Source organism: Tasmannia lanceolata, unplaced genomic scaffold (genome assembly GCF_043159265.1).
Source record: "Tasmannia lanceolata isolate RefF3 unplaced genomic scaffold, GAP_Taslan_0.1 ptg000019l, whole genome shotgun sequence".
Lineage (NCBI taxonomy): Eukaryota > Viridiplantae > Streptophyta > Magnoliopsida > Canellales > Winteraceae > Tasmannia > Tasmannia lanceolata.
Genome location: NW_027518696.1, coordinates 16638292 through 16660041, shown reverse-complemented (window position 1 = coordinate 16660041; position 21750 = coordinate 16638292). Strand labels below are relative to the sequence as shown.

At 38.3% G+C, this 21750-nt stretch overlaps 1 protein-coding gene across 1 annotated transcript; it reads left to right on the top strand.

Moving 5' to 3' along the window:
- The first annotated feature begins 3102 nt into the window (after positions 1-3102).
- Positions 3103-9474, top strand: LOC143852368 (putative inactive poly [ADP-ribose] polymerase SRO3). The gene is made up of 2 exons (XM_077361751.1): positions 3103-3884; positions 9312-9474. The coding sequence occupies exons 1-2, from the start codon at positions 3103-3105 to the stop codon at positions 9472-9474; spliced, it is 945 nt and encodes a 314-aa protein (XP_077217866.1).
- Positions 9475-21750: the final 12276 nt, after the last annotated feature.

The window sequence follows — 21750 nt, the reverse complement described above, 5'->3', positions numbered from 1 at the left end:
GTGCCATTATCAAAATATGGCAAGAGTATAAAAGGCATAATTTGAAATTCCCCACTACCATATTTTGGTAATAGCACTCATAAAATGGGTACTTAATAGTGGAGATAGTTTCGGGATTTTCGGCGTGTTTGCTTTGGATTCGTTCACTCTGAAATTAAGATGTAAGTAATGGAAAGAAATGATTTCTAAGTGCTCGATCTATGATCGGACCCACGAACAAATTGTTTGAAATCAATGATCTTGGCCGTCCAAATTTGAATGGATGTGCCAAATTGTTCCTCCCCTTTGAAAATACAATAAATATCGTATCCTTTATTTCTTTTTAAAGCTCATTAATATTACGTTGAACATGGCGTATCTATGGTGATTGAAAATCATAATCGATCAATCCGGGAGGATTTTTATTTTATTTTTTTGGATTTTTTTCAGGTTTTCCCCATTTATCATTGAAGACTGCAAATTTCAAGCCGTAATTGAATGGATAAGATCATTTAATCGCCGTCATTTTGAAAATTCCATTGTGTCTACATATAGGTGCCTGAGCATTTAATGCCCTTCTACCCATCGCAATTGTGAGATCCCACATCGGAAAGGGAGGAAAAGTTACTGGGCTATATATGTGGATTTCCACGCTCCCCGTGGAGTCATGTTTTCAGCATCTCCTGGGGGAGGACCCGACGAGTGCGTCGGGCACGGTTAGCTGCTGGAAAACAAAACTAGGGAGGGTGGAAGATCTAGAACCGGACAATATTTACACTGTGGGATCAGGGCGTGACAACAACCTTTGGGTGAGGGTGATTGTAATGAATGAAGATTAAAGTAATAGGATTTCTAGTTACAGTTAATGTAAAAAATTCAAAGTTTCTGTAATTTATGGATTTTTCTTAGAATTTTATTTGAGAAATTTGATAGTATCTCTTTTGAGTGTAAATTGAACCCTTTAAATAAGGTCTAAACATTTGGAAAATGCTATTCAAAATCGACATGGGACTAAAATCCTGGGGCAATACCAATTACAATTAAACTTTAGCTGGAAAAAAATGAGATTTAATTTGAAAAGTGATGTGCCCATAACAATCAAGTAATACTACTACTACTGCTAATAATAGTAATAATAATGATGATGGCGGCGGCGACGATAATGATATTCTATTTTTTAATTTTTTTTGAAATGGCCAAAATTTATATTAAGGGGAGGAGCGAGCCCCAAGACCGACAAGGTCGCAAAAACATGAAGCTAAAGAACACAAGAAGGTAGATCTTGTATTATGCTAATAATGGTAAAAACCCAATATGAATGTTGAAAAATTATAACAACAATTATTTTACCTATTTTGATAAATTAAATGTTATTGGATGTTTATATCTTTTTTTTTCAATTGATTTCTTTTTTCTATTTGCATTTTTTTATCTTTAACTGCCAGGATCGTTAAATAACGATAATCCTCCTTGGCAATTATAACATCCTATACATTGTTGTTTTAATCTTTGATCTAACTATACTTGTTTTAGAAAAGGGTGAACTATTTACTCTTGATATTTAATGGTGACGCATACGTGTAGCCTAATCCTATTTGGAGAAAAATTAACCTCAGATCGAAAGTTCAAAGATCGTTCGAATCGGGTTCAAAAATTTTAAAATTATGACAAACAGTAACATAAAGTTAATCTGATCATTCCGAGATATTTCAAAATAATAAAAAAACGTCCCCTAAATTACCGTGAGACCCTTTATAATTCATCGAACAAGGCTAGACTTAGACGCCCAACATTCGTGCACAAGTAACACATCTTGTTTTCAGGCAAATTTACTAGGCTCTTACTCGACATACAAGGCTATTAGGTGTATGCATAGTTACAGAGTTCAAATTAAGAAATAAATATGCGAGGACAATGTTCAGAAAAAATTAGAATTTCAAGGTAGAAAAGTTTGGAATAATAATTTTAAACGTAATGAAGCGTTCTTGAATATATTAAAATTTGAGTTTTTTTTTATAATGCATTATTATGAAACATGTGAAATGTTTTGAATTATTCATGAACTTTTTTTTTCTCATGCAGCACATAAAAACTTACAATTGTTCTTTCAAATTTTTCAGTTAATGGCAAACTCTAGCAAGGTGTGTTGGCCCTAGCAGCACTTACCGATTTGGCCACAACTTCATTTGAAATAGAAGCATGAAAATTACTCATTGAAGCACCTAGCGAGAGAGAGAGATAGAGAGAGAGAGAGAGAGAGAGAGAGAGAGAGAGAGAGAGGTGGGGTTGGGTAAATAACTCATTTTTAATTAATTAGCTTAAAATAAAAGAACAAAATGGTGGTCAAATTCTTATTTTTAATGAGCCTATTTTGGAAATTTCAGTAATGAAACAAGGGCAACTTTTCGTCAAGAAAAAAAATGGTAGAATGGTAAGTTAGGTAACATAGGAGTGCAGTTTGGAAATCTATTCATCTATATAATCACATTTGCAGCCAAAAGCCTCTGTATCATGCCATGAGCAGCCAAAAGCCGTAGAATAACACATTCAACTCCTCTCATCTCTCCTCTCCCTGCAACTTCTTCTTCTTCTTCATCCTCTCGCCATATCACGAAGATCCACGGTCACCCCGGCCCTTTGTTTATCACCGATTATCAACCCCTCTGTTTCAACTCAACATCCATAATTTAACTACCCAAGAAATCCCCTCTTTGCTAACCAATTCCTCCTTCAAATTATATCCTTGTTACCGATTCTTTTAACACCTCAAAATCCAACCTATTTGTTGTTCTTTAACCCATTAACAGTTCTTTCATTCTCATCATATTGAAAACTCCCTTTCTTGATTTCAACAGCCCATTAACCTTATGTCCCGTCTGTTTCCAACACCCTTTGCACGTGCCTTTTCAATTTTTTCACAACCCTCTTGATATCAAAGCTTCCGCTATCCGGTCCTACGTCATCATCATCATCATCACGTCCCTTTTCATTTTTTTCACAACCCTCTTGATATCAAAGCTTCCGCTATCTGGCCCTACGTCGTCATCATCATCATTGCCATCCCTCCTCCGCCTCCTCCTCTTCCTCATTTCTCTCTCTCTCTCTCTCTCTCTCTCTGAAAAAATGCAGCCAAGTAGTTCTCTTTGTCCGCTATTTCAGAATAAAGACCGTTTTGAAAAAAGCCCCACTCCAGCACGAATCATGTTCTACTCACACTCAGAATGGTCTGATTACCCATACGATAACTTCCAAGTACTCAAGATGGCTTTTGTTTCAGGATTTCCTTCCACCATTTTGGAAATCCAAAGCCATCGTTACCTCATAGATTTCCTTCGTATGCTACAAACTGATTTGACTTCTGGATCAGAACGATCCATCGCCGATGTTTCCGGGAAATGTTTCTTCCCCTGTAGTGTTCATCAACCAATTGCAGAAGAAAAAGGAGAAACTCAGCCCCCAACTTCCAATAGACGGGTTCGTATCTCCCAAGAAGAAGAGGATGTAATCCCAGCCGTTGATGTTGCGTGTATAGTAAAGCTAGATTTCAACTTAATAGGAATGAAGCTGAATGAGGAGAGTGTAGATTATAAGAAGATTAAGAATATATTTATGAAGGGGATGAGGGAAATGGATAAAAAGGCGAAGGTGAGCGCTATCCATTGCTGCTTGTATAAGGGGGCCAAGAGGATAGAAAGGTTACAGGAATTTCGGAGATATATGAGGTTGACTGAGTTACTTCGTGGGGATGCCAATGTTGCTTATGGATGGTATGGTGGATCGCCACAAGCTGTAGAGAATTTTATTTTGCCCGGTTTTGGAGAGCTGGAATATGGAAGATTGCATGATGGGTCCTCTTCCAAAGTTGGAGCCTATCTATATCATGAAGACTATTCTCATGTTGCAAGGTAACCAAACCCTAATTTTATTAGGAAGCTTTCTTTGGGGAAGTGACATATTCTCCCCACTTTCTTCCCGGGACCACCAACACTTTTTTACGCTCGAAAGTGTGGCCCAGGATAGAAAAGGGGGTGAATATATCATTTTCAGATTTTTAATTTTGCTGATCCAAACTATTCAGATGCTGGGCCCAAACGTCTTGACCATCGAATAGATCAATTTCTATTGATTTTCTGAGGCAAGGCCCATTCATAGTAAAGCCTAGATGAACGGTTTGGACCATGTGAAAACGATGGCGGATCCCACTTCCCATTCATATCATTCTTTAGATATTAATACATGCAGCCATGGCATGATTCATATTTTAATGGTAAGTTCAATTTAATGTGATTGGAAATGTTTAAATATTCATTATTATTTCTCCATAACGATCCATTTTTTGGCATTCTCCTCATTCTATAATAGAGGGTTAGGATCGTCTAATGTGGGAGATTCCTTGAGAGATGGTCCATCATTCATAATGAAGCCTATTAGATATAAAAGAATTGGATCGGACCATCGAATGAAAATACATAAATCTTGCCCACTATAAGAAATGCGCACATGGCGACGGACAAAATCCTTCGCCAAAAGACAAAAAATCGTCGCTATATACACTACAATGAACAAATATTCATAACAATATATGGCGTCCTAATGACCCTGTTTGGATTGCAAGAAAATCATTTTTGACAGAAATTTTTCTCTTAACTTTTTTTCTTTTCACGATTTAGAGCGAAATAATGTGATTATTGTTAATTTAGACGGCTATTATTATAAATACAAAGCCCCTCTATGTAAAAATTGAATAGGATTGGTTCAAGTTATATCTTTTCATGTTTAAAACAAATAAGAAACTTTAGAAATATTTTCCTTTCCAAACTTTTCCACACAATTCCTGCAATCCAAATAGGCCTAAGGGCATGTTTGGGAAAATATTTCTCTTGAAAATGCACAGTCCAAGATTTGCTTAAGAATTTTAACGAAGATTTTAAAATATCAATCAAAGTTTTACTGTCTGCTTCAAACCAAATGTTAGATAGGCAAAATACTTTACAGTACCTCAGCCCATCTAACATACTTCTAGTCTATGCTTGCAAGTTATTGTCATTATAATAAATGTGAGAAAAATCAAATAAAATCTTATAATTTATGGTTTCTTATAATTCGTCCTTCACGTAATAAACCGGGATTGAATTTGAAGGTACCATCCATGCTCAATTTGAACTCCTTCTTAGGCTTAATCCACTTCACCTAACACATTCTTATTTATCATGTTAATATCCTTTCTTCACCCCTTTCTCCCTCCATTTTCGTCTTCCTCAGAGCGATTGCAATAGATTTTCATCATTCTCATACCAGTCTTTCAGTAAATGTAGAGGACATATACTCTAGCTGTCAAGATCCTTTCGAAAATATACACTCAATTCATCACCTTTCTCCCCAAAAATGTGTTTGAATTCGTCTTTCCCCTTTTCTATCTCCTTTCTCCCTTTCGTTTCAAATTTTGGATTGAAAATCAGCTTTCTCCCCAAAATGTGTATGATTTTCCCTTTGTCACCTCCTTATGGATTAAACATCAGTACTCCATTCATATTTCCTATGATTTCCTCTTTTCTCTATATTTTCCCTCTTTATCCTCTCCATTCCCCTTGCTTGAGTGGTTGTGATGTTGGCAAAAACATGGTTTAGATAGGGATGAACATGGAGAGAGATGAACAACATTAATGGAGCAGACGATATTAATGGGTCTCATAAAAGGATTTTAAAGTTTAGTAGGTCGGAGAGAGTGACGCCTAGGTTGTTCCCACAAGGATCTGAAAACATTCTTGGAACCGGTGCTTGATGGAAGGATTTTGACAGAAGAGGACTACCGGAGATCGAGGTGACAAACTGCAGGGGTTTTTCGGCAAACCTTACTATCCTGCGAGAGAGAAAGAGAGTGGGGTTGCTATCAAACAACCAGTTACTCCAAAACCTTAAGCTGTTGGAAAGGCATTTTTTATTCTTTTATACTTTAACACTCCCCCTCACGTGTGACCCCACTTTCTTTGGGTTGGCCTACACATGGCACATGTGGCCCCACTTTTTTGGTTGACCATTGATTGTGGATTTTTGACAACAAGGAGGCTTGAACTCAGGACCTTTGCACTTATACCATTTCAAACAACTAGTTTTCCAAAAGCTTAAGCTGTTGGAGAAGGCGTTTTTATTCTTTTATACTTCAACAGTTGCAACCAAAACCATAGAATTAAAAAAGTAGAAAAAAATTGATAAAGAAGCTTCCAAGAATGTTTTATTTTACAAAATTTCCTTTTCGATAGATCCAAACGTGCCCTAAATACATTCAATGATGTATTTGATGTTTCGAGATCTGTCTCAAATTATTACGAAATGGGGACGGATAAACTCTGTTGCTAAATAGAAAATAGAAAATATAATTTATAATATAAATTTTGTTTTGCCATCGGATGACAAAAAGCCATCACCAATGGTATGCTATTAGCAACAGATTTTTTTTTAACCGTCTCCATAATGTGTTTTTAACGGCGGAATGATATCAACAGTTAGTTTTCCATTAATATATGGTGTTTTTCTCGTTGTGGTGGCATGATTCCTATTTTAAAGGAAGTTCAATATGATGAGATAAAAAAGGTTTACATATCGCATAATATCTTCCAAATTTTCAACTTATATATATTGGTTTTTTCTATGATTTAGCCTACACTTTGAATTTATTCTTGAGACACATGTCCACACATGTTCGACACGACACTTGTGTCCACACTTGTCGACACTCATTTTAACACTTTAAATGTGTTCCTATAAGGTTCAGACTTAACGTGGGTCTGTCAACAAGTTTTTGTACTATGTCAATTGTGACATTCTAGTTTATTATTGAATATATTGCCTCTTTTACTATGAACTCTTCTTTTATTATATTCTCTTCTTCTTTTTTTTGAAAAGGGCAAAATATATATATATATATATATATATATATATATATATATATATATATATATATGTAAAAACAGAACCGAGGTGGTCATGAAGGAACAAAGATAATACAAAGATAGCAGTACAATAATTTAAGGAGGTAGATAGTCAAAGCACTCAAACGCGGCCCGAAAGACTCCTTTCTTGGCAAGGGAGTTTGCTTCCGCATTGGCTGATCTCCTGACATGGCGAAAAACTATTGAGGAACCCTTAGCTCTATCCTCTATTTCCTTTAAAAGAGGCAAAAATCGCCAGGGGGGAGAAGCAGGTCCCGAAAGCCAGCGAATAACATTTAAGGAATCCCGTTCGTCGAGAATTTTGTCGCACTCCAGACGAGGCATCGAAAGAAGCCCGCTATGAACGGCTCGGACCTCTGCCTCGTTTGAGTCTGCCACTCCAATAGGCCCCTAGTAGGCCCAGAGGACTTCCCCTTTGTGGTTTCTACACAACCCCCCTACTCCTGCCACTCCTGGATTGCCGATAGACGATCCGTCAAAGTTAAGCTTCAGGGACCCCGGAGGAGGAGGAGTCCAGGAGGGGAGGATTTTCACTTTGGTAGCCGATTCCAAGCATATGATTGACCATCCTTCCCAGAGGTCGAAAGCTGAAACAAAACGAAACAGAGGAAGGCTTCGAGCCCAGGATATGACCGCATCTATCAACTGAATATAAATCCAATAGGGAGATCTAGCCTTCCCTTCAAGGATACGAGCATTCCTCTCTTTCCACAAGAACCACCATGAGGCCAGGAGACACATCTTCCACAGTGTTCTGCCTTTCCTTTTGCAAGGAGTCCATGCCCAACTCTGAATGAATTCAGCCATAGAGTTGGAGGGGACCTAACTGATTCCAAAACGAGAAAAAATAAGACCCCAAATATGGCGAGCAACCTTACAGTGTATGAAAAGGTGGTCAATGGATTCCCCAGCGGATAAACATAGAGGACAGTGATCTACCAACCACATTCCTCGCTTCCTCAAAAAGTCCATAGTTTGAATGCGGCCCCGGCTAACCGACCACCCAAAGAAAGCAACTCTCGGAGGGCAAGATTGTCTCCAAACCGAGGAGGACACATGCTCCACTAAAGAAGGGATCAGATGGTTATAAAAAGATTTGACTGAAAATATCCCCGAAGGATTCTAAATCCAAATCCGACAATCTACGCCCGAAGACTTGATGAAGCAAGAATCCAATAAGGAGAGGAGGGCGCTGTAAGAGCTTAACTCCCTAACAAAGAAGTCTCTGCGAAACTTAGGAGACCAAGCCACTTTCCCTTGATCCCTTGCAAAACATTCCGATACCTAGGCCTCTTTCTGAGATGAAACGATGAATAAGTCAGGAAACATCACTTGAAGGGGATCATCCGAACACCAAGGATCCTGCCAGAACCGAATCCGATCCCCCCTATATTCTCTGAATCGGACGCCAGGAGCAAATAATGACTTCAACTTCAAGATGTCCCTCCAAACCGTGAGACCTTTGAGTTTAACATTATCAACAGAGTCCCAATGCCCATGATCTGAACCATACTTACTTCCAATGACCCGGACCCACAAAGAGGATTGTTCTTCGCCAAATCTCCACAGCCACTTGCCCATAAGGGCCTGGTTAAAACTCTGAACCCTCCTGATACCCAAACCTCCATTTTTAGTAGGCAAGCAGACCATACTCCATTTAATCAGGGAGACTTCTTTTAGCTCCTCTTTAACTAATATTTGTTGTTATATCCCTTCCCGTAAACATAAAACCCTAAACAAACTCTCATTCAAATATTATATTCAATGTATCCTATTGGTCTCCCTTTCTCACTGCACATAAGTGACTGAGGAGAACTATATTGAATTGATGAATTTGTTGTTATTTGTTTATCTCACATTTATTTTAGATTATAGTTGACTAATCCTAAGATTTATTAGTTGGTTAAACGAATACCGTATTTATATTGTTGCAAATTATGTTAGTAATCAATAGTTTTATATGTATGTGTGTGCATGGGTGTGTCACAATTTCTAGATTTTTGGGGTTTGCCTTGTCAGACACTTAGTATCCGTGTTGAAGCTTTACACACATACTTGCAAATTATGGTAGCAATCAATAGAATTGTATTTAGGTTTGTATTTCTCTTAAAATTCCCCTTTTTCTATGTTTAAAAATCTTTTTTTCTGACTTCATTAGTGTTATAAAGTCCTTTTACTTTAACATTTGATCTTTTGTAAATGAAATTTTGCATAATTTTCCTACTATTTTATGCCAATTCAAACATAGAAAGATTCAAAACTTTGTAATTGTCCAATTATATAATCTTACATGAATACACCAAAATACTTGCAAATAGATAAAAGCATTGTGTTTTATGTCTAATTGTTCAGCTAAAGACATAATCTATAATTGTTTTGTAGTGCATCTCAGTCAGAACCCGACATTGACAACGAATTTCATTTGGTTCTCTGCAATGTTATTATGGGATATATGGAGCAAATCTCAGAAGGTTCCGATGAATTTGGACCCAGCAGTGCAAGCTTCGACAATAGCGTTGATGCCTTGTTTGGAAGACCAACATGAGAACCCACATTCTCCCTAGATATGTTGTGAGCTTCACAGTATCAAAACTGTCTCAAGGTAGATTTTCTGAACAAATTCTGTCAAAAAACTAATTACTCCAAAAGCTTTGGCCGTTGGAGTTGGTGTTATTTAAACTTTTATACTAACACTCCCCCTCACGTGTGACCCATCTTTTTTGGGTTGGCTTCTTGGTGGCACACTGCGCCTCTTTTGGGTTGGCTATTACGTGTGGATTTTTAATACCAAGGAGTTTTGAACCCAGGGCAATTGCCCTTTGCCCTGATACCATGTCAGACAACCAATTACCCCAAAAGCATAAGCTGTTGGAGAAGGCATTATATAATCTTTTATATTTTAACAAATTCTACCTTAAAATATTACTTTCTGCTAGGAGCGCAACCTTGGCCAGGTTGGGTCGGGTTAAGGCCAACCCTAGCTCAACCGCAGGTACCATTACCTAACCTTATAGAATAAAGTACTCAACACCGGATTTCTAAACTCTATCTATATCTCATGTAATCTTATCTTCTATTTCTTGTACTTTATCTTCTATAAACCCTAACTGGACCTAACGTGAAACTTGTTAGAGAATAAAATCACATCTCTCAAGATCTTAGATTGATTAGGCATAGTTTAGGCATACTGATTTGAATAGGTAATTAGATTAGATTATGTTTATCTCTTTCCGTTCTTATTAGTATCTCTTTCTATGTTTATCCCATGAGTGTTTTATATAAACACTCTTTGGGCTCTTTGTAATGAATCCAAGATTTAGTGAAATATCAAAATTTATCATGGTATTAGAGCAGGTCGATCGGACCTAGCACAATCCATCAAGCTTCGTTCTCTGGCGGACGGCCGATCAAGCCACCGGCCGTCCGCCCGGCCACAATAAGCCCTTAGTTTTTTCTCTCTCTTCCATTTCCTTGCTCTCTTCCAATCTCTTCTCGAACAATCATAGATCACAGTTGTCCACCATCCCCACTGGATTGTTCGTTTCAATATGCCTTTGCCTTTCTTGTTCAGCCTCCAAACTGTAGCCCAAAGCCGCTCTCTCCTTGTTCTCTTTGAGGTTAATACAAACTGCAAATTCCATTTCCCGGAAAATTTTGTTGTCATTTCTAAATATCCATTAACACAATGAATCCCAGCCCTTCCGGGTTTCTAGTTGTCATGCCGGGCATATGCAATCTCTTCTCCTTCACAAACAAGCACCAGGCTGAATGTTTTCGCTTGTGCAAGCACAGCCGAACCAGCCACTTATCCTCAACTTGCTACTCCTTTGGGCTGCAAAAATGGCAATTTTTACTTTCTCCATTTCGCATAAGAGAACTTCTCTTTTCCCTCTTTTTTTGGGTTGCGTATCCAATACATAACCTAATGTTTGAAAATATTGCCATCGGAGAAAAGTTTCCTACAGTTTTATTCCAAACCCATCTTTTGATTTTGATAATGGCACATCCTTCCATCTTTACCCAAGTATCTTTTTTTTGCTCTCCTTCCTCTATCCTATGTAAAGAACATATCCCCATGTTGATAACTGCACCATGTTGATAACTGCACCCCCTTCATTTGTCTTGCACAAGAGTTGCTTGTTGTCATGTCTTTCCTGATGTCACTAAAGTTTACCGTGAGTCCTTCGTTGTCGCTCATCTCGCATCCCTTTTCTCCCATATTCTGATTTTTTCAATTCTTCTTTTCCTATTTCAGTTGAGGTGCCTTTCTTAAGGCGCGTGCCTAAAATATCCAATCCTTTCGGTTGAGGTGCTTCATTGAAGTGCATGCCCGAGAGTGTAATTCTCTTCCATGAGGATCGGTATCTAAAGCCGACCCATGTTCTTGCCCATTGAGGCTTCCTTTTGCCATTGAGCATTGGTCCATAGTGACCCATTCCTGCAAGGATCGGTATTCTAAAATCGACCCGTGAAGAACTCGCCCATCGAGGCTTGAGGTCCATCCAGTCCATTGTGACTCATCTTTCAAGCGACACATCTAGGGCATCAATCATCGTAATTACATTTGGCAACAGATATCAATAATCACCATTGGCGGACATTCTTCATCCACTTTTAATCGGGTGAATCAACTAGAGGATTCAAACTACATTTCTTAATTTGGGATATCTTATTTGAGGAATTTTATTGTAATCAAACGTATATCGATTTTCAATCCACATACGTTTGAGGGGGCATGTTAGAGAATAAAATCACATCTCTCAAGATCTTAGATTGATTAGGCATAGTTTAGGCATACTGATTTGAATAGGTAATTAGATTAGATTAGATTATGTTTATCTCTTTCCGTTCTTATCAGTATCTCTTTCTATGTTTATCCCATGAGTGTTTTATATAAACACTCTTTGGGCTCTTTGTAATGAATCCAAGATTTAGTGAAATATCAGAATTTATCAAAACTTAGGTTGAGATGGTCAACACTAACCCTCCCCCCCCTATAAATCCGTCAGCCCTAACCCAACCAGCTACCCAACTGTCCAAATCGGGTTGGGTTGAGTTCAAGTAGGCTCTGGGACAAAACATAAAAGAAATACCAAAAAAATGGATATTGGATTTGGGTTCACTCTCGGATGGGTCGCAGTAAAATTGCAATAAAATTAGGAGGATGAGATCGTGTTCAGGTTCGGATGCCCAATGCCTACAACCTAACTCAACCCGTAATTAAAGCGGGTTGGCTTACTCCAATTCTAACCCAACCCAACTTGACGGAAGGCCAACCCAACGTGACCAAAAATCAGTTTAAAACCCGTTGGGCCCGTTGATGTTGGGCACAACCCAAGTTTTACCTCTACTTTCTACCATTTCTGAATGTTCCAATCATTTGTTCAAGAAAGCTAAACATGTTTTTCATTGCTTGAATGTGCTAGAACTGTTGAGGAGAAAATCTACATCGGGATCTTCTTCAACTTGAAATTCGAGACCTCCCACTCAAGCAGTATGATGCCAACATGATTTTCATTGATACTTGTCATTTTAGGCCATGTTTGGCTGCCATGAAATTTTTTCCATGGAATATTAGTTTATCAAGTAGTTGGAGAGGGGCAAGGAGGGTGGGAGAGGGAGAGAATTGAGAGGCATGAGTGAGGAGAGGGTGAGAAGTAGCTGCAAAATAAGGGAGAGAATTGAGAGGCATGAGTGAGGAAGGGATGAGAAGTAGCTGCAAAATAAGGAAAATAAAAACTCTATTCGACACTTGCTTATTTTTCAAAATAGAGCTTTTGTGTTCTATATTTTCAGCCACTTTGCACTATATCCTCACTCATGCTTTCTCAATTCTCTCCCTCAACCACTCTCCCTACACTCTCTCAACAATTGCTAAGATAATATTCCATAAAAAAAAACTATGGTTCCCAAACATCGCCTTACTGTACATAGAATTTACTTTTCATGGAGTATTTTTTAGGGTGTTTAGGTTCCACTCATGCTGCCTCCTCCTCCTCCTCCTCCTCTTCCTCCAATAAGTGCGCAAGGACAGTAAAATGACAGATTTCCCCGTGCAATTGTAGATCACAACAGGGCATTCCCGTTGTTAGTCTATGTACTGAGAAAATGCCTTCCCCAAAGCAGTATTTATCCATTACTGAAAGTATATTATGATTTTAAGGTAATTAGATTTAAAAATACTTGGTGTATGTTCTTTCTTTCTTTTTTCTTGGTGCATAGTTACAAAGTTCTGAATTGGGAACAATCTTGAAAGGAAATTATTTAGATAAGTAGGGAAATGTTTGGAAAGAGTTTTGAAAATAAATAAAGAAAAAGAATGGAAGAATATGGTTAACTGTCCAATAGTTTTGAGCTATTTAAGAGATTAACAAATACTATTTAAGAGATTAACATAATTGAAAGCTTTCCTGTTTAATATTCTACGTATTAATCGAGTTTGTAGAAGTGCAATTCTTTGCTAACATCATGGATGTCATGGTTACTCCTTGGTTGGTTTTCCACTGATGTATATATAAAGCTACATTATAGTTGAAACGGGGGATGAAACCCTATTCCTCTATCTATAACTAGAGATATAAAAAAAGAAAAAGAAAACGTACGAAGACAATTGTGTTAAGGTTGCTACAAAAAGCGGATCTTTTGATCCTCTTCATTCTCTCCCTCAATGTTGCCCTACCCATTGAGAGGGTTTTTCTAGGGTTTTGGGAAACATAAAAAGGAATTAATTTTACATAGAGATTGAGAGATTGGAGAAGGTTTGCAGAGAAACATTTTCTTTTCAAGTAAAGCGGCTTCAATGCTGAAAAGTTGAGGCGATTGGGGGTGAAACCCTAGTGCTGAAAAGGGCGCCTCTCCGATTCGACTATAATCCCTCCAATCTCGTGATATTCTCGCCACGAAAAACCCTAAATTCCCTATTTTCTTAAGGCATCGTCAACTATGTTAGGGTTTGTTCTCTGCTTCTGTACTTTGTATTGAGTTGCTGAGGGTTTTAGGGTTCTTGAGTTTATTCCATTCCAGAAAGATGATTTTAGGGTTCTTATGTCTCTGATTTCTCTTATCATCCTCTCATTTCAGTTGGTCGATACTCTCATGTCTGTTCCATAGCTCTTTTTTCAATTCATTACGTATGGAGGAAGATGACAGTGACCCCCCCTAGTCATCCTCTCCCCCAACACTTTCTATAGCTCAACTCATTTGACATAAGACCCAAACTACCAACTCCCTAGTGTTAAGTGAATCGATGTAGAAGCTGAAGGAGATAGATAATGAGGGAAAACAAGAAGAACTACTGACATCCCCACTATAAATGTCATTACAAGAAAAAATGGAATTGTTGAAAGAGATTGAGAATGAGCTCAATGTCACTCCATCTCAAAAGAATCCCCTAAATGAATTAGAAAGCATCTCTTCTAAGATAAAAAAAAGGAAGCAGGCACAAGTCAAAAAAAATTCTCCAGAAAGATATTGAGGAAGATGAGATCGTCTTTAAACATTCTGCACCCGAAGCTTCAAACACGGTAATAGTAACCATGGCCATAAATTTTTCAGTGAATATCACCTTGAAATCTCATAAGAAGAATCTTCACACTTTGGTGAAAGAGCAGATTTCTATCCCTCCAGGCCAGCTATCAACTATGTAGCTACCTGAAGGAAATGCAGAAATCAGCAAAACTAGGGTAGGTAGATGTTTCAAAGGAAGTGAAATCCCAAAGGCCAACCCAAGAGAGGGGTGAATTGGGTAATTTAAAATTTTTCTTAACCTTCAAGGGAGTTTGAAATTAATCTTACGTTGTTCTAACCCTTGTTCAATTAATATTATAAATAAAGGAAAGAGATTACCAAACACTACAAAGAGAGAGATCAAGAGTGAGGAAACCACACAACGATATATATTGGTTCGGTCACAAACGGACCTACTCCACTACCCAAGTACTTAGTCTTTTCTTGGGATTTTCCTTCACTATTGTGAGATTCCACACATCGAATCTTTGGGCTTTACAATGAATGTCACCTCCAAAGGGAACAAACCCTCTTTACAAGAACCGCCTCAAAGGACGTTAACCCTCTTGCACACTGCCTCAAAGGGTATAACTCCTCTCCTCAAATACAATAAATAAAAATGAACAAGAAAGCTCTCAAGCCTCGTAAAGGCGAATACACAACACTAAAAGCTTACAATCACTCCTAAAGATTACAAATCAATGTTCTATGGAATGCCTTATGACAAGAAGTAAACGCACAAATTAAATGCTCAAGAGGAAGAAGAAGAATCCTTGTGATTTCAAGAGTAAAAACTCTAGGGTTTCATAAATGATCTTTCAAAAGATCCCTTAGAAGGTTTAGGATATGGTATTTATAGCCCAAGCAAAGATATTACCGTTTGGGGCCAAAACTGTAAATAATGGGTCAAGAGAAAGCAAGCCGCTCGAGCCTCAACATCTACTTTGCCAGACGGGGGCGGTCGACCGAGGTGTCACGGTCGCCCTCCCTTATCGGACGCCTTTTTATTTTGAATTTTGAAACCGCCGTAGTCGACCTGGGTATTGCGGTCGCCCGCCGAGGGCTTTCTGTACGTTTTAATTTCTATTGATGAGAAACCTACCCGCGATCGGCTGAGCCTATGGCGGTCGACCGCCGAGACCTTTCTGTATGGCTCCGAATTTTCCAAAAGCCCATCCGCATTCGACCAGGATTGCCACGGTCGACCGGCCTGCTTTTGCTGGGTAGATGCTGGACTTTCAGCATCCATCCCACGGTTGACCGGGATGCCTCGGTCGATCGGCCTTGCTTTGAAAACTTTGTTTTACATGTTTTAACCATAAAGCTTTGGGCCATAGTCTTTGGGCTTTTGACCTATGTTTTCAAATACCTTTTTTAGTTTGTTGAAATGGTTTTGAGAAGGTTTTGAAAACACAAATTCATGCAACTACTTAATGTCAAGAGAATTGTAATACATTCTAAAAGGTAAGGGACCTTGAGTCTTCTTGATCTCTAATCTTCTGTGCAATTTCATGGGTTATTCATTAACTTTGGAGAGTCTTCTATCTTGATTCTGCGCTTGTAGTTTCCTTGATTCTCATAGACTGTGTCCCAATGGGATAACTCACTTGTAGGCTACTTTTTAGGAAGAAGACCATACTTCCAATCCCTCGAAAGCCACCTATCCTGTATTTGGAAACTAAAAGGCGACCTTCAGTTGTATGCGCTCTAGAATGGGTTTTGTCTATTTAAGTTCTCCAACCCTGAAGATTGCACTCATGTCCTTCAGTCAAGCTCTCACAACTATGGTGGCCGACTACTCTTCCTTCGTCGTTGGACACCTGAGCTATCCCTCGAAAGACTCACGCTCACCTTGGTGCCAATCTGGTCCATCTCCATAGCCTTCATCTCAAATTTTGGCCCCAACGTGGCCTGAGTAAGATTGCAAGTAGAATTGGAAATCCATTATATATGGATTCCCAAACAACAATAGCCTCTCGTCTTAGCTACACCAGAATCTGTATTGAAGTATAAGCTGGAAGGTCCCTACCAGATCAGTTAATAATCAACACTCCAACAAGACAAGTGATCCAGAAAATTGAATATGATTGGAAGCCCCCCTTCCTGCTACATCTGTAAGGACTTCAACCATCCCAATTCCTCCTGTCCAAAAAAAAAAGGTAAATAATCAGAGCAAACCTCCATATTAGAGTGGAGACCTGTTTAGAAAAAAAGGCCTGGAAATAAATGAAGTCATCCCCGAAATTTGCCAAGCAAAGAGACATCCCCCACAAGACGCTCAAATATCTAAGGATGACTCTATAGCTATAGACCAGCCCCTTACTTCCAAGATAAAAGATAAGCCTCACCAACGCTCCATCCCCTCCCCACTACTCACACCCACAACTCCTATGAGATCCTTGGAGAGATGGAGGAAGACGAAAACCAGCTTGAGAAAATTGATCCATCAACTTCTCTTGCAGCCATTGTGTCTAGCCCAAGACCCTTAGCTAAAGACTAGGGCCAACCAGTGATTCATGAGTTGTGGAAAATCAAGAGAATAAGGAGGTATAGCCAGAAGATAATAGACCTCCTCGATCACAACAAACATGGCTCCACCTGAGTAGTGGGCACTACTCTAAGGATCTCATGTATGTTCTTTTCTCTTGCTTGTTGAGTTTGTCTTCAAGGTTATCTTGTCCCTAGTTGTTCTTTCCTTTCTCTTAGGCATTGTACCAAGTATTGGACAGTAATCTTGGTCCTTCAATTGTATCATCTTTCTTTATTAATATACTGGTAGGGGTCCGCCTAACCCCAGTTTTCCCATATAAAAAAAGCAATAGTAATAGAATATCATTACTTTTTCACATTTATTTCTTGGCAAAAAACTGAAAATTTCATCACATAAATCCCAAAGATTCTGAAACTACCAGTAAAGCTCATTTTCTTTAAGCAAATGATAACATAAGTTTGTCATACAAGAAAAAGGATGATACTACCAGTTTGAACGTTTTATTCTATTTGGTCCGTCTGTTTTTTCTTCCTCAAGTTCTCCCTCCCTACATATCCTATCTCTCTCATTTTCCTCCCAACATAGAAACCGGTAACCCTTTTATTTATTTTTTTCTGCTTATTCTTTTTTCCTCTTTTGCTTTTTATTTTATCCACTTTTTGTTTTGCTTCTTCTTCCATTTAGAATTTTCTTTTCTTTATGTCTTTTTTTTGTTGAAAACTATGAGATCTCTAATCTCTCAAAATAGGATCAAATATGATGTGCAATAAACGATAAGATGAGATGCAAGAAACACAAACCACACAAATCAAGATCACAAAATTTACATGATTTGATTGTGTGCCTACATGCACAAGAGAAGAGAGTCATTATATCAGTTAGTGTTACAAAAATCCTCTTTCTTTCCTCTTACCCAAGAAATACACAAAAACTCTTACCTCCCCAAACCCATATATATATATATATATATATATATATATATATATATATATATATATATATATATCTTTTTGTTGCTAACACCTGACCTCCTGGTTGTGGAAGTGGCTTATATCATCAAAAAATTACCGAAATACCTTCATCGTAAAAACCAAAAATTGAATTTTCCTTCCAGTGCATTGCCCCAAAAATCCTAGCAGGGGCTCACTATCTCCTACAACACCAATGAGGGATGATTGCACGACTCGACTCATGTGTGCGTCACACACATTAGTCCGCCAAGGTGATGAATCATTGCTAGACAATAAGACATCTGAACTACTTTTTTTATTTTCACTTTTTCTTCACCTCGGTGACCATATCAGTTAGGCTTTACATGCAAACATTCATGAAAACTTAATATCATTTTTTTAGAATTTATTCAATCACTAATCCGCCCTAGTTGACTTGGTTTTCTCTAGGCTGAGTATTTATCCATGTAAGAGTTAGTATTTATCCATGTAAGAGTTTTGCCCTACAAAGCCATTCAAAAAACTACTTTTACCTAAGCTTAATTATCGTCTAAGTCATGGTTTTTTGTGACATTGTAAATTCTTGTTTTATATACAAACATATGCATTCTAGTTTGTGTGTTGTGTTTCTTACTATTTTGTGAAAGGACTATGAGAAAAGATATCAGCACACCCTTGTTTTTATAATCTCACTTCCCCCTTTATTAGTCACTTTCTTCACTAGTTTTTAATAGCTTTTTCCGAAGTGTGCAGCCTTTAACAACTAATTAGAAAGTGTAAAATAGAGATAGGAATGATAAATCATGAGAATGTAGATATCATACCAAAGGGTATAGTTGTCGTTAAAAATACAATCTTGAAAGGATGGGTGAAAAGGAATGGAATCTACAAAAAAACCCTATTGAAAACTCCCTTTCTTGATTTTAACAGCCCATTAACCTTGAGTTCCGTCTCTTTTCAAGGCCCTTTTCATAATTTTCACAACCCTGTTGATATCAAAGCTTCGGCTATCCACTCCTTTTTCATCTTCCTCCTCCTCCTCCTCTCTCTCTCTCTCTCTAAAATTACAGCACAATACAGGAAATGAAAATAGTGGTAAAAGGGTTGCCTGCATCTTGGAGGAATGTCTTTCTCTGATTTGAAACAAATGGAGCTTCGAGAAGAGTGGGATTCCGATAAGGAACATGTTCAACCATTCTGGCTAGAACGGTTTCTAGAAGAACATGATCCCTATCAGAATCCACTCTCCTCGAAAAGTCCTTTTGTTTGGGAAATACTTCGTTGATTCGTGCAGAAAGAAATAGATTTTTACACTAGGTTTTTTTTACTCGAACTAGCTTGGACCTTAATTCAGTCTCAATGCCCTATTCGGTCTTCCTAGTGGCTTCTATCTTTAACCCTTCTCCAATATATGCCTTATATAGATTTTTGGGAGGCTTAAGATTTTCTTATTTTCTGATGTGGGACTAACTTCGGGAGGGAAAGCAAGCTCTGCCGGTCGCACATAAAACAAACACGTTTCGATAGCCGACGTCTAGAAGAAATATTGCCTTTTACGCTCAACCTTCCTAAAAAAGTGAAAGGACGATTTATGAGCATGGAACTCCAGCACAAGCACCACATCAAAATAATACCAAAATATCCTTAATGAGTATAGAGAAAAAACTCAATTAAGAAAATCTTGAAAATTCATTTAAAATTTTGTAAACAATTCTGACAATAATTGGTTGTCCATGTTGGGTATATGATATAACCCATGTATGTTCTAATATAAGCCCAATAAGATAATGGACCGGTGTAGTGGGCCTACATGGGCTAGAGTCCATTAACCAGTCACTAACCCTAGTGTGTCTCTATATATAGGGGCTGGAGGCAACAAACTTGGTATTCCAAACTAGATACCTTGGGTGTAATGCTTCAAGCAAACCTTGCTTGACTCTAACAGTCCAGACGATTTTGCTAAACCTCCTAATAAGAGAATGGTTGCATTTTATGGATTCACTCTAATAATTCATTTTGCTAAAAAATTCTAACAATGATCTTGCTAAATAATTCAAACAATTTTTCATAGGGATAATTAGATTTGCACCCCCTCAACTATAGCCAAATTCCACTTCTGACCCCGTGGTATCGACGTCACCAAAGACACCCCCTCATCTTTCAATAATGCTTGTTACGTGACATGGTGGATGGGAACGAAGAAATTGTTAGGAGGTGTCTTTGATGAATTTTGAACTATAGGGTCAAAAGTCAGGGGGTCTACTTACAAATGTCAGAATGTTGAGGGGGTGTCTTTGGTACCTTCGATACCATGGGGTTAGAAGTGGATTTTGGCCATAGTTGAGGTGGTGTATCTTTGTTTTCCCTTTTTCATAACTGCAAAATGAAACCATTGCTAATTAATTAGTTCCATCCAATTTTTCAATGATTTCAGCTATTAATTTGCTTATATGCGTTATTATTGAGAAAAGAGACACCAAAGGGGACAATCGAACAAATATTGATTTATGTATTCATCCGACGTCCAGATTGTCTAAAATCTCTTTGAGTGAATCTAGACCACCCAAGGGGTTTTCATATGCATACGCCTCAAGGTCTGCCACAAGGAAAGGCGTACCAAACACTTCTATGTGTAATAAGGCTATGCTTGGAAGACATATGCCTTAAGCTCGTGAGGCTTTATTAGGCTTACAACTTTCAATTGCGGTGTATACTCTCTTTCTTTGATTTGAAACAAATGGAGCTTCGAGAAGAGTGGGATTCCGGTAAGGTCCATGTTCACCCATTCTGCCTTGAACGGTTTTCTAGAAGAACATGATCCCTATCGGAATCCACTCTCCTCGAAGAGCCCTTTTGCTTGTGAAATTATTTCGTTGATTCGTGCAGAAAGAAATGGATTTGTGCACTAGCTTTTTTGACTCAAAGTAGGTTGGACCTTAATTCAGTCTCAATGCCCTATTCGGCCTTCCTAGTGTCTTCTGTTTATAACCCTTCTCTCATCTATGCCTTATATAGGTTTTTGGGAGGCTTAAGATTTTCTTATTTTCCGATGTGGGACTAACTTTGGGAGGGAAAGTAAGCTCCATCAATCACACAAAAAACAAACATGTTTTGATAGCTGACGTCAGGAAGAAATATTGCCTTTTAAGCTCTACCTTCCAAAAAAGTGAAAGGCCGATAAATGTACATGGAACTCCAACACGAGCACCATTAAGGGTGTCAATTTTGGCTCGGGCTCGGAAGCTCGCTCGAGCTTGGCTCGAAAAAAGCTTGGCTCGAGCTTGGCTCGAATCCTTAACGAGCCGAGCCCGATTTAGGCCAAGCTCGGCTCGGCTCGGCTCGTTAAGGTTTGTTAAGATAATAATATATATATATAATAATATATATATATATATTATATTAATATATACACTAAAAGGGTCGTCCACGGAGTGAAAGGGGAGGCAAAATATGTCACTTCATTTTTGGAACCCCATTTGTTACTTGGACCACCCCCATAGTGTAAAAAAAGTAGTCAAATTACACTAGATAGGGCTGTCCAGGGAAGATGAGGGGTGTGAACATATTATAACCCGAGCTCGGTAAGGCTCGCGAGCCTGGCCGAGCCTGACCGAGCCGAGCCGAGCCCGAGCTGAGCTTTTGAGTTTAACGAGCCGAGCCGAGCCTGATCAAGCTCGGCTCGGCTCGTTTGCACCCCTAAGCACCACATACCCTTAATGAGTATATGGAAAAAACCTAAATTAAGAAACTTTTAAAACTTCATTTAAAAAATTGTAAACAATTCTGACAATAATTGTTTGTCCAAATGATTTTTGCTAAGCCTCCTAGCAAGCGAATGGTTGCATTTTATAGATTTACTCTAATAATCATTTTG

What these genes read in the sequence shown, in the direction of transcription:
- LOC143852368 (XM_077361751.1), top strand. Translation starts at nt 3,103, where the DNA reads ATGCAGCCAAGTAGTTCTCTTTGTCCGCTATTTCAGAATAAAGACCGT. An exon ending in GACTATTCTCATGTTGCAAG is followed by an intron (nt 3,885 to 9,311) that starts GTAACCAAACCC and finishes ATTGTTTTGTAG; the next exon opens with TGCATCTCAGTCAGAACCCG.